This window comes from Apteryx rowi, unplaced genomic scaffold (assembly GCF_003343035.1).
Source record: "Apteryx rowi isolate R43461 unplaced genomic scaffold, aptRow1 scaffold_5, whole genome shotgun sequence".
NCBI classification, from domain to species: Eukaryota; Metazoa; Chordata; class Aves; order Apterygiformes; family Apterygidae; genus Apteryx; species Apteryx rowi.
Window position 1 is genome coordinate 7831831 of NW_020450760.1, and position 13779 is coordinate 7845609.

Here is a 13779-nt window from a genome sequence, read left to right on the forward strand (position 1 = left end):
TTTTCTTTTTAACTCAAAACTTTAAAAGCTTTCTATGTGATTTCCAGTTGCAGTGTGTTCTACTTGTTGAAGTGCAGTCGTGAAATTTTTCCTTACAAATGACTGATTTCCATGTGACTTTGTGTATTATCAGGAGCCTTTGATTTCTTATCTCTTTCTCACGTGGTATTTTAGACTGCTTTGGCCTATCTCATTCTCAAAATCACTCTATGCTTTTATATTTTCCCTCCTTGCTTTCAGATCATTTTATTGTTTTTCTTCTGAGACCAAATGACTGAAGTGACCCCTAAAATGAACCTTTCTGTGCAACAAACTTATTTGTTAAAAATTTAAGCCTTCAAATAAATGCTTACCAGTCCTCTGACTAAACTTCTTGACAGGCCAAAACTGAACTCCCCCTTTGGAGGCCCTGCTGCCTAATCACCTTTAGGCAATATCTAGTCACGCCTGGTCTGCCGCTTCTAGCATCTTTATTTTAGTGACTTCTCTGACACTCCTACAACAGATAACAGGATAGGCACCCGCCTCCTTGCTGTTTCTTCAGGCTTGGTATCAGTAACCCCATAATAATGGCAGAAGGCCTTGCCAGAATTTGGCTTAGGTTTGCTTTCCCTCGCACAGACTCAAAGGCTTAATTGTTTTTAAGGAAAGCTAAAGATCACACAGAAGTTGCTGACACATGCCCAGCAGTATCTTATGCTTTTCCTGGAAAGAATTTTTTTTTTCTTATTTTATATTAGTCTACTGCTAGCACGACTGTTCTAATGCCGTGTACTAAGCCAGTAGGGCTAGCGTGTGGCAAGGACCTCCTTGGGGAGTTTTTCAGGGAAGCAACTGAATTGGCAAACAGGAGTCTGTTGAAACAACCCTTTCGTGGAAATGTATATGACTTTTAAAGAGTTCTGGGCCAAGAAAAAAATATGGGAAAGGATATGACTTCATTAACCTTTGTCCATTTCTTGCAAAACTGTTCTCTTGAATCAAAGTTTTCATTTAAACATAAGAAATGTCTACTCTGGTGAGGGGAAATGAGAGAAATAAACTACAGCTTTTTTCCTTTTGAGGAAATATGCACCTAACAGTGTTATGGGAGAGGAGCAGTATTCCATATCAGCAGCTCTCCTCTATATGCATATATGTAAACAACTCAGCGGATTTGTTGTCTGAGGCTCCTGTATTGGGAGATTTTATATTCTCTAAATATCTTTAAAATAGCATTGTAGATCTGTATTTAATTGTTTTTCAGCAAGAATTCCCCCATAAACAAAGCCTTCTCGCAGCACAGAATGGTTTTATTGCACAAAAAAGCCCAGATGTGCCATATTTCTTTAGAGTCACAAATAACAGAATTCTGCAAATCAATACTTTCCTCTTTACAGGTGGTTTCAGATGTTACTTTCTGACACCAAAGTTGTTCAGTTACCTTTGCAAATTAATTTGAGGTTGTAAATTAGAAAATAACTAGATCTGCTTTTTTTTTTTTTTTTTTGGCTTATTAAAAACAGAGTTTGTGTTTAGGTGAGTTTGGGGGTTTTATGTGACTCTGAATAGAGCCAATGAAGATGAAATTCTATTGTGTATTTTTACGAAGTAGGCTGCATAATCTTAATATGTTCTAGGACAGTACCAAGAGACAAATACGTATATAGAAAGCAATTGTTTGTGACAAATGAAAGAACAAATATCTTGATTTGTATTCCGAAATCAACACTGATCTTGACTATGAGTGGAGAAGAGCGTTATTTGTGGTATATTACATATCTGTAGCCTTTTTCTAAAGAACATGTTTGTGTTATAGGCATCTTACTGTTGCCTGGTTCCTAGAAGCATGTAACAGCAACCTAAGACTGGTTCCTACCACAAAAGCTCCTGGTCCTGTAAAACCTACTGTATGAAAATAAACTCACTGAACTAACTACTAGAATAGTCACTGATTTTTAGTAACAGTCTGAGTTGTTGAACCCGTTGTGGGGGAACTGTGCACAAATGGAGTATCAGATCTTTCAGGGGGATGGAAATGGGGCAGGTCAGGGTTACAGAGCACAGTTTACACTTCAGTACATTTCTGTCTCTGAATTCATATTTTCTTGTAGTTATTGTCCTGAATGGTGAGGAATAAGTTGAATCATGTGGCAATAAGAAGCAACTGAAGCCTAATAAGGTTTGATTTGACTTTACTGCAGGCATCAGGTTTAATAGGGAAGAAATGATCTTTTGTTCAAGTCTAGTAAAGAGGTCATCCTCTAGTGTCCACTTCTAGGCTGGAAGATGAACTGTCCGTATTCAGTTGTTCTCAAAATTATTTTTGAATACTGTTTTGTCAAAAATGGAATTCAAGTTTTATGATATTCTGCTAATTTCTTATTTCAGAATTTCCATGTCTGTAGATCTCTGTTCAGTAGTTAAATTACATAATGTAGAAATTCTTTTTTTTTTTTAAATTCATATGAGGTACTATTTCATACTTTCTGCTATTAAATATTTCTGGACGGTGAAGACTTTATAGAAGTTAGCCAACAAAATTAATAGCACAAAATAACACCCTCAAACTTCGTGTAGGTGAAGCTGATGTTTTGAAAGTGAAAGTAAGATCGCAGTAAATTACTTATTGCCTATAACTGATAGTGAGAAAAGGGAATGCTGTTTCTAGAAGTTCACTCGGCAAACCCAAATTCCAAACTGAAAACTACGGCCTAAGAACTATAGTGTATTGGCCTCATCACCAAAGCTTAGCCTGGAAGTTCTCATTCCCTGTCCTTCTGCAGTCCTGCTCTATAGTTCGTTATTTTATTTTAGTTACGCTGTCACATAGTTCAGCTCTGTTAGCAAAGCAGTTTACTCACTTGAGTGATATGGATTAAAAAATTGAAGAACTCTGAAAAAGAAATAGGAGTATGTGGTTTGTTTTATTTTTTTTTTCTTGAGGGCTATATAACTCAATTTTATTGTTGGATTATATCTGAGTTTGTAAACAGCTCTGTTTGCAAGAGCAGCAGTGAGACAGGGTGGTAGCTTCTCAAGCCAGCTTCATTACTGAAGGCTGCCTCTTGTAGCACAACAGTCTTAGGAATTAGGAAGAAGCACCCATCGCAGGTAAGTTACTGTTTAAAAATACATGAATTAGATCTGATTTTTACAATTATGTGTGCATTGTAAGCTATTTAATATCAGAATCCTTATTAAAAATTCTAAATTCATGAAGTAATAGCCTTTCTTATCCTATGGAGAGAGAAACATTGATATTTATGTGATTTTTTCAGTGATGCACTCTTTCAACAAGTGAAGTACTGTGGTCTGATTCTTCAATCCATCTCCTCCCTTGCCTCACCCAATCTAACATCTTCTGTTAGTCAGTAGAAATTTTTCAGGAAGGGAGTGTATTTTTGAATGTATAAGTCATGAGATTGAGTACGATGACGTTCGGTAAACAAACGTTGGTTTGGGGTGCTTTAGCTGTGGATTTTGTAATTTATATACTTTTAAGGAATTGGAAATTTATTATTCATAATCAGTTCAGCAAGGTGATTCTACTGTGAGATTTGGAATTACAATTTTCAGTTCCAAATATGTTTTTTAAATCTAAGTGATATATATATATTTTTTTTTGTCAAGCCATCGAATTCTCAGGCTTCTCTACTTGAGGTGTTTAAAGTGGTTTTATTTTTCTTTAATGCGTATTTTGTAAGAGAATTTAACACTGTGTTTAAGTATAGTTAATTTGTCAAATGTTCTGGTACCATAAGTACAAGACCACCTTAAAACTGTAGTTATGAAACTAGGAAACTAAGAATTTGGATTTAAAGAATAAGTTTGAGCAGGTAAATGAATGGAGAAGCACCTCCTTAAGGGATGTTTGCAATCTTATCTTTTCAACTGTATAAGTTAATTTATCAATTCTTTCTCATAAATGTTGAGTGAAGCTCTGCAGATGCATAAGCTGAAGTCATGGCTGTCAGGGTCCCTCACATGTACAGGTATTTATGCAGCTGAGCAGTAAGTTTGGATGAGGGGAGTGATCTGGCCAAAAGTAAAAACAGTTTTAAGGGTTGTTTTCAGCTAGATCAACTCTGAACCATCTTAGTGTGACATATATTAGTGCAAATGCTTATGCAAAAGGAAGAGGAAGAAAACGGAGATATGGGAATGAAACTGATGCAACTCTGTCTTAAATGTGTATAAGCTGCTATGAAGCCACAGTTCCTGAGTTTGTCTCGTGTCTAAAGTTTCTGGTACTGGCAGTCACAGTGCCAGTAATAAGTGCCACGATAAGCATTCGTTTCTTAATGTGCTTTTCAGCAAGCTAAAATAAGTGTTTTAGCTAAGTTTTAAGAACCAGTAGCACATGACTAGCAGATTTTGTGCAAAACAACAGTAGGTGCCCTACAGAATGTATTTGTGGAATTAGTGCTGACTTTTGCTGATTTGATCAATTCTGAACATTTTTCTATTGGAAAGTCACCTACTAAGAATAAGAGGTTAAAACTCCAGTCTCCAAAATACTCTAGAATGTCCTTTGCTATTTGAGCAATAACTTTGAGGAAAAATGAAATATGAAGTTCTGTAGAATATGGCTTGAATTCTGTGTGTTTTTGGGAGGAAAGGTGTGTTAATACCTACTTGAGGAATGAATTATCAAAAAATTCATGTCGAGATTTGAAACTGCAGTACAAATGTAAGTAAGTGGATCTTTTTTCTTCTAGGTTCTCTTCTTTTGGAGTCCAAAATTAACCCGAACACTGCATACCAGAAACAACAGGTAAATATACTGGGKTTTTTTTTCTCATTTTTAAAGGCAGGTTCTTTACTTCAGGAATATTGTAAACTCTTCTGCCTCTATTGCAAATTATATTTTAGGTTCTTGTACCAGGAGGCAAAACAGGTGGTGGTGTGGTGGAGTTTTTTGTTTTTGTTTTTCCAATTTCACGGTACCTGTGTGATTTCACTGCTTTCTTTGTAACATCTATCCTACTGGCACTTCTATCTTATACAAGCCAAAAAATGCTGTGGGAGAGAAAAGCAAAGCATAGTTGTGAACGTCACAAATTATCTGAGGTTCCTGCAGATTACAGTATCTGAAACTTAATAGAATCTGATTTTTCTTCTTTAGATTTCCACTACTACAACTTTCAGTGTATTTTATTTAAAAGAGAAGACTAGATGGCTTTAAAGCTTTTTGTCTTTGTCTTTGTTTGGCTCTTACTTGGAAGGTGGATGTGGGTTACTACTGCTTCAGAGCTTTCTATATACATAACAGCTTCTCAACTCTAAGTCCACACCTCACTTAAGTCTTGCATTGTGAGCCCTCAAAGAATGCTGCTCTGGGAAAGGAGGAGTGAACCGTTGCTGTTCTTATCTCATAGACAGTGAGAAATGCCCTAGAGGCTGAGAAATGCTGAACCAGATCGTATTTTGATGCCTGTCTGGTCAGCTCTGACTTGCTAAAATCCTGTCAGATAAATAGTTTAAACACATTGAGTGTAAGCTGAAGACTGAAGAGTGTTTTATTACAAACATAGGCCTACTGTAGTGCTGCTCACAGGCAGTCCCAGCAGTTCTGTGAATGCAGCTGTTTATAGGGCTACATGTTGAACTGAATGGTGAGAATCAATCTGGGTTAAAAATATCCTTTCTTGGCAATATCTGAATTTAACCTGTATCTGCTCCTTGATGTAATTCATCATGCACTGTATAAACCGTTGTACTGAACAACTCGTGAGGTTAGTGCTGAGGTAGAGAATCAATTGCAGGGAATAAGAAAGGAGAATTGTTTATCCTGACTAGCAGAAATGCTAAGTAAACCAGCTGCTAGTTGTTATCCTTGCTAGCTTGAGATCATGGTTGCATAATAAGTAACTCAAGCTTTAGGACTACTAAAATGATGTCAGATATTTCAGATGTATGGCATAAAGTGCTGATCTAGCATAAACTTGCTTTGCCAGTTCAAATGTGTTCAAAAGTATTGAGGGGCTAGCTTTGTATTGACAGGCTTTATGCCAGATCAAGTATCAAGCAGCCTCAAAATAAGCATAAAATCATAAAGTCAGTGCAAACAGCAATTCAGTTGTGTGCTCATTGCTGATCTGGGTCCAGCATGTATTGTAATCCAGCAGAGCACAAATCAGATACTGGTGATTATGAAAACATGGTTAGAAACACAAAATATTAAGCATGAATCTGTCCTATTAGAACAGCACTCTATATGCTTTCTGTGCTGGAGAAGGAAAAATGCTGCTGTCAGAGCTTTCAAATGCTGTGTGGACAGAAATTTATATTTGCAGGTGGATAATTTGTATTTTCTAAGCAAAGCAGTCTCTAATATAGGCTCTATGTAGACCTCTGCTGTGTGCCCTTAAGAATTCAGCATCTTTCCAGTGTGCTGAAAGATTTTAATCCTATTTTACAACACTGTTACCTTGCAGGTGATGTCTACTTATCCTTTCCCTCAGTAAAAGGCAAATTCTTAGGTTAAACTTAATTCCATATGAGTTAAGGTTGGAGCTTAGCTACTGAAAGGGGGAGTTCCTTATTTCCCCCTCCTTATCTTGTGCCAGCTCTGCTTATCAGAACTCTGAACTGCCTTAACTCACTAAAAGAGAAGAAAGCCAGCTTGGCACTGCAAAACCCTCCTCAAAAAACAGTAACTCTCTACCTCAGCAGAAGTCTAAAGCCAGCTCCTACAAGATCCACTTGTGGAACTGTGGGATGGAAGAGTGGGTGTGATCTTTCCCTTTTGGCTGCAGGATGCCACTTATTTCACTAGTAGTTAAGGTGATACTTTAGCCAGTGGTCAACAAAGACTTGCTTCTGAGTTAGTCTGCAGTTGTCAGTTGCTGTCTTAAAATTTCAATAAAAATCTTCTAGAGTCTTAAGGCTTACAATTTAAGAGTAACTTTGCAGTGTGATGTTCTTGTCAGCCTTTTATCTCAAAATTTGGGGGGGAGGAGGGGAGGAAACATCCTTTCAGTTTTAAAGGGGTACACAGTGGTGCGCTGGAGCTGTTTTTACTGTGACATACTTTGCATGTGGCTAAGAGCGCCTTGGATATCTAATGGAATGAGTGGTTGAGTTCTGACATTCATCTAGGTTGATGTGAGGTTTGTAAGGAGAAACAATCTTTTATTGGACCAGCTGATCTGGTTTGGGGTAGGAAGGAAGGAGAGATGCGTAACAGATAAGCTTTTGGGGAGCTTGCTATGCTGGTTGCTTTGGGTTCAACAAGCCTATAAGTACCTTTGTGATAAACAGTGAACTTATTCCACTGGTGAATTAATGGCAACTGTTGGCTGGAATAGGTTCTTTCAAAAAAAACAAGCAAAAAACCCCCATGCCTTGTTCTGCCTATTCAGCAATACTAGTGCCAGTGTCAAACAAATTGTCTTATTAATTGCTGATACCACAAATTATGCCATCTTAGGGTATAGTTATGTTTTAGTGATGACTATCGCAGCTCAGATCATTATTTGTCAGTATGATAGTATGCAGACCTGAGTACAAGTTTGTCTTGCTTTCTCTGATCTCTTCGTCTCTGAAACATCTGTGGAGATTACAAAAAAAAAAAACCCTGTGAATCAAATTTTCTACTTTAGAGTGTGGGGGGGTTTTTGTTTTGTTGTTTGTTTGTTTATTTGTTTTAGGATTGAAAGCAAAGCTGGCTGTTTATTTTGGATTAATCAGATCTCTATGTGCATAGACATTGATCTCATGGGTGGTAGATATAACTGTCCACTCTTCCACTTGGAGGGGAAGAATACTTAGCAGATCTTGTAATACCTGCCTGGGGACATGTTTTTCATACATTGAAGCAGTCCTGAGTAACTTCAGCTATGACAATCTATTTCCCAGTTGTCCCAGACTTACCTCCCATCTAGATGCTTCATGTAATTCTTTAGGGCAAGAAGCACATAGGCATTTTTTAACTGCCTTTCACTAGTCAGATGAAGAAAGTAGTATAATCTTTCTGTCACAGTGAAGAGTTATTTTCTGCTGTGCATTAAAAGAGATAGACATGCTGTAACACAGAATTACTACTTGTGGAAGTTTTTGGATGCTCTAAACAGTGTACTTCCTAGCAAACTCATCTTTACTTAGTGCTTTAACTAGAAGAAAGGAATCCGTGCGAGGAGAATGTGCAAGTAAGGAAACAACTTGAGAAACTAATCTCCCCTAAACTCCTATGGCACAGTAAAGGGACTAATTTCCTATGTTAAGGTAATATTTGCAGGCAGAAGATTTCTTCTAATAAAGCATAATGTGAGTCAGTATGACGACTTGGCCCTCTGTCTTGTATTCCTGTTCAGGGCTATATGTTAAGTTTTATTGGTATTTGTATTTTAAAATGTTATAATGATGGTACTATAATTTAGGTATGGAATATACTGCATTTAGTTGTGGGTAAGTAGTGTACAGTTTAAAACTAAATTCTATTTAGTAAATGTAATTTAACTATGTGGTGCTGGACCACATGTATAGAAAACAGTTTTCTTCTTCCATTGTTGATTGTTTTCTTAATATACTAGTAAACGTAGAAGATTAATTGTAATGTCCTGATGCATATGACACTGAAGAAGTCAATTTACACATTTCAATCCAGGCTCTGATTATTTTTGAAGACATTATAATGAGACAATTGCAGAATCCTAGGAATAGAGGTGCTGTTATTAAGAACAGATAATCATTATTCCAGAAGTCAACAATTGCAGTAGTATTTTAGGACATCACACCTCTTATATAACCTTAAAGGATAAAAAATAACTCTGTGTATATAGAGTTAATTTAGGGAGAAAGCTGATCTGGGTGTGAACTCTGGAATATACTTTTTCAAATGGTGTTTTGACAATGCTGCAGCAGTAGAACAGTAAACACTTATATCCTCAACTTTATTTTAGATACATCCTGTAATCCAGTGGTGAAGTATGCATTACATCCCATTTTGTGCCTGAAACAAGGAAGACTTGAGTTGTTTACATCTTTCAGCTACAAAGTCTTGCCTCTGCACTAAAAACTTCAGTGTTTCATGTCCTCTGCTTTAGCAGTCGCTTTTTTTTTTTTTCCAGTTCCTCACGAGAACACAATGCTTAAATTCATCCTCAGTGCCATCTACTAGCTCAGTAGCTCAAAGGTATCTATCCTTGAACGGTGAAAAGCAGACTTGTTAATAACACAGCTAAAATATGAAAATGTCCAAACAGATACTGGCAGAACGTTCAGAGAAGATAAACTTCCTGCATTTGCTATCAGGATGTGTGTGCCAACACTGAAGCTATTACAATAAAATTTGTGCCTATTGTAGCTAAGACAGTAAGGAAAAGGGTATATGTGGGGGGAACGAGGGGAGTGACTACTTCTGGGTGTGTGTGTGTGTGTTCTCTTGTTTAGTAGGTGGCCAAAGGATTCCTTTTTTTTCTTGACCTGAATTTTCCTGTGAAATCTTTCTTTTCTGCTGTTTCTGGATATGGTCATTGAGCCAGTGAGTTGAGGTTCTATTTTAGAATTAATAAATGGATTTTCATCTGTGGGATCTACTGAAATGCAGCACTGAGAAGTCAAGTGTGATCGTTGAGCTTCCAAAGAAACTAATAGAATACATTCTACTAAAAGACCGAGTACATCTTTAACATTACTCAATTTTGGGGGTAACTTATTAGCACATCTAAATATACAGGTTCTAGGTGAACAGCTGCACAGAACCAAAATCAGAATTGAAACTTTATATTACACTATAAGGGCAGCTGTCTTTAACCTGAAGATTCTGCTGAAACCCACCACAATAACTTTGTATGCTTCACTTAATAAAGTACTGGTGCTATCAAAGAACACTTTGTAAGTAGAAACCCAGTGATTTTACTTTCCATTGTAAATAATATGCCAGCAAGATTCTGAAAGGTAGTTGGACATGTCCAGGGAAGTGTCTGTAAATGTAAGCAGCATAAAGGCTTAGCAGATGAGGAAGGCTGGTGGTCGGGACAGTCCGAGATGGGAAGAGACAGCCTTACTTAGTTAAACTTACAGTGCAGGAGGGGGAAGTGTCAGGGTCTAAATCACTTGAGGACTAGTAGGAAGGGATATTTCACTCTGAAGACGGAAACAGCTTCTTGAAAGCAGGATTTTGTGAAAGACCCATCTATTTTAAGGGATCAAAACTTTGACTTCTTGGGAGTAGCTTGAATCTTACAGGAACGCTGAAAGAATATTTTGGAATTTAGTAAGTTGTCCTGCAGTATGCTGATAAGCTATCAAAATACTTTATGCTAGAGAATCCTTCAGGTAATAGATGATTATGAATAATGTCAGTTTTGTTTTGGAATTTTTTTCTGGGCTGACAATAAATGCCTGCAGGGAAGAGTAGTATTCTCTCTAGATGCCAGCACCAATGAGAAGAGACTGTTAAACAGTATCAGTTCTCTTAATTTTATCCCATTAGGAAAGAAATATTAAATCAATTCTACTGCAGAATCAAATCCTGATGTACTGGTTGCTTTAAATTTCCCTTTATGAAATTCAAGGGCTTGCTTTTGAGATCATAGAAATGTTGTACAACATGCCTGCTGCTCGGCTTGCTAATAAGTTAAATAAAACTGGTTTAATATCCAATAAAATGTGTGACTGCTGGTGAGCTTTATGGGGAGAGACTGATGTTTGAGACCGATAGTATACATCCAACAACCTTTCTATTAAGGGGAATAAGCCTTTTGGGAAATTGTTTAAAAAGTGAGGAGAAACTGTTTGGTAGATACCATTGATAAACTAAACCCTGTCCACCTAAGTACCTCTGCCACTGCTTGCTGGCTTAATCTGTTGCAGCAGTATTTTTTACAATTAGTTTCTTAGGAATGAAATCTCGGACAAAGCTATGACACGCAGTAATGGTTCCTTGAAATCCAGCAGTCTGCTCCTCTAAATAACCAGGACTTGCTCCATGTGGACACGAGACAGCAAACAATCAAACAAGCAGCAAAGAAAAGGTTGATTGTACTCTGAAAAAGTTTCAGCTCAGGCTGTGTGTTTACAAAGATAAAATAAGGGTGCAAAAAATTAACTTCCACCAGATGATGAGATAAATACCTAAGTTCTCTAGGAAGAGGGCATGCTCAGAATTCTTGCTAAAATTAAGAACTCCCAATTATTTCTGAGCAGTCATTATGAAAGGAGACACTTACATCGACTACCTCAGGGAAACAGCACAATTTCTATAGGATAAGGTAATGTTAACACATCCAGTTGGCACTATTGTCAAAATATTTTTGCAAAGCAGCAAATGATTTTCCTACTCAAAGTAAGAAAGTGAGCTGTATATTAGTAGTTTTCTGATTGTCATCTTTGTGTTTAAAAAAGATCTTGCCAAGAACTCTAACGCATCTTGAAAAATATGAGGACCTAGAATGCAAGGATTCCTGTAGACAGTATAAAATAAAAAATACATATATTATTAAAATATATATATATATATAAAATCCTTCACTGATGAAACATTTGTCCATGTTTTTGACTTAGTTCATGCAGTGTAGCTCTGAATTAACATTTACTGCTGCAGTTTCACACATCAAAAGCAGTCAACAAACAAAGCAGTATTACAGGTTCATTTTGGAAAAATCTCCCTTTAGTAAAAGATAGGTAAAAAAGCCACATGATTTTTATTGGGTTTAAGGACAAGCTAGGTGAGAGCAAATTTTAGATCTTCATTTTAGTCCATCCATTCAGTTCCTTATTTGGAGACTAATATTTTGTCTGTAGTGCAGAAAAATGGATAATTTTTTTCACCAAACGGAGCCAGAGCTGCATCTATGAGAGATCTAGGAAGGAAGAATATAGGGACAATGTGCAAGACTCATCTCCATACCTCTCTAACCTATAGCTAATATTAATAAGCACATATATGCACACTCTTATTTCCTCTGGGATTGGAGGAAGCAGTCTGAGAAAATTAAATTGTGTTTTTGAAGGCTTGGCATTTGGAAACAAGAGATAGTCCTATTCCGTAGCTGAGAGATCCAGAGTAGTTCCTGGATTCAAATTAAACCGTTCCGTGATGCAGATCAAACACATAGAAAGATTCCTTTAAGTAAAACAAGCAGAAGCCAGGCTTTTATTCTTGTGTTTTATCTCTAAGTACCTCTAGAATTTCTTTCAATCTCATCTCCCTGAAAAACACATACAAGTTTTGTACTCCTTTTTGAGAATTAGAAAAACCTTTGTAAGATTAAGAAAGTGATATTGCACTAATAACTGTGTACATTTAACAGTGAATTTAAACTTTAACTGAAGAGTGTATTATGCAACAGAGTGAAGTGTTTTTCTCCCCTTGTTTCACTCTCTCTTTTTAAATGCCCTTTGAGGCCAGAGGGATATACAAACAAATACTCTCTTACTGAAGGTCCAGAGAGCAGCAATGGCCAGATTTCTATTGAGGTACTGACATGAATGTATAGTATGAAATCCATCTGTAATAATGAGACAGATGGATAACATTCATACTTTCAAATTGTTCATGTTGGCTGTTGGAAAATACTTTTCTAATATTAATGAAGTGAACTTGAAAATTATTGTTCTGTCATTCAAAATATTTAAAGTCTTTCAGCAACTTTTTGTTTTGCTTTCCAAAGTAGGAACAATTAAAAAAAATCAGTACTTGTAAAGATGAAAAAATAATCTCTGAGCTTCCATGTATGACAGTGGATTATCTCGTTCACAAGAACAGTTGGCCAAACATACTTTATACATCTGTGACTATAATTTGCAAAAGCAGCTTTACCTTTGAGTCTTCCCTTTCATCTCTCTTGTGCCTTTCTTCCTCCCTACATCGCCCTCTTCCCCAGAGGAAGAAAGAAAGAAAAAGAAAGAAAGACTGACCTGTGTTGGTCAAATGCTAAATCTTACTCAGAGATAGACTTGGGGGTGTTGTTTATTTAACTTACAGCAGTTAATGTAAATAACACTGTCATTATTTGCGTTCTTTTAGTCATTTCTCTATTTGTTAGTCGTGTTCTTGATACAGAAGAAAATATGTTTTGATCTTCTTTTGGAAATGGCTTGCTCAGAAACCTACCAACTTTCACTGTAGGTAGGAATTTGGTAGATAGGAATGTCGCAAGTACTGCTAGAGATCTTGCCTACTTTAAATTTATTTATTTATTTATTTTAAATGACAAAACATGGCTCAGCGGGAAGCTGATCAGACAATGGCTTTAAAAATTACTGCAGTATAAATACTAACAACAGAGATTCATTATAAATTATTAGATTTTGACCCTGGTGAATACAATGCATATTGCAGTAAAATATATGGTTATATAATGGTTACAAAAAAATGCAAGCTGAAGACACATCAGTATTTAGTGACTGATGCAGCTTCAGTTTTATTCTCATTCCTTTAGTAGTTTTTAACTTCTGGTTCTTTTTTCCTTTGGGCCTTCCCTTTCAGAATTATTGTAAACTGCTGTTTTTCTTCCTGGATAGGTTTCAGCAGTACTAGGTGCTGTCAATCTGTTATTACCAGAGTATTTGCACAGTGATCTGTTTTGTAGGGGATACAGTATTAATTGTGACTTTTTTCTTCCTTTTGTATTTTGGAGGTGGTCTTCCTAAATCCCTTTCTTCTGTGTACCACCTCTTCCTCAACCCTTTGGAAAAGGAAAAGGTAAACTATTTGCCATTTGCAAGGTAAACCCCTGAGTGCATCTGAAGCGGTATAGCTGCTCTGGTAATGGCAAATTGATTATGTTGTATTGCTTGACTGACTCCTCATGGAGCTAGGTGGATCATGCTTTTTACATTATAGGTTAG

General features: G+C 36.6%; 1 protein-coding gene across 2 annotated transcripts in view; it reads left to right on the forward strand.

The window, feature by feature from the left end:
• Positions 1 to 13779, forward strand: part of PPP4R3A (protein phosphatase 4 regulatory subunit 3A) — a 45110-nt gene that overhangs the window by 3633 nt on the left and 27698 nt on the right. The window contains exon 2 of one of the 2 annotated variants that reach the window (XM_026079326.1): positions 4701 to 4756. The exons of the other annotated variant lie outside the window; for it this stretch is intronic. Within the exon in view, the coding sequence (XP_025935111.1) occupies positions 4701 to 4756 (56 nt within the window). The remainder of the gene's footprint in view (positions 1 to 4700; positions 4757 to 13779) is intronic. 2 annotated transcript variants of the gene reach the window in all.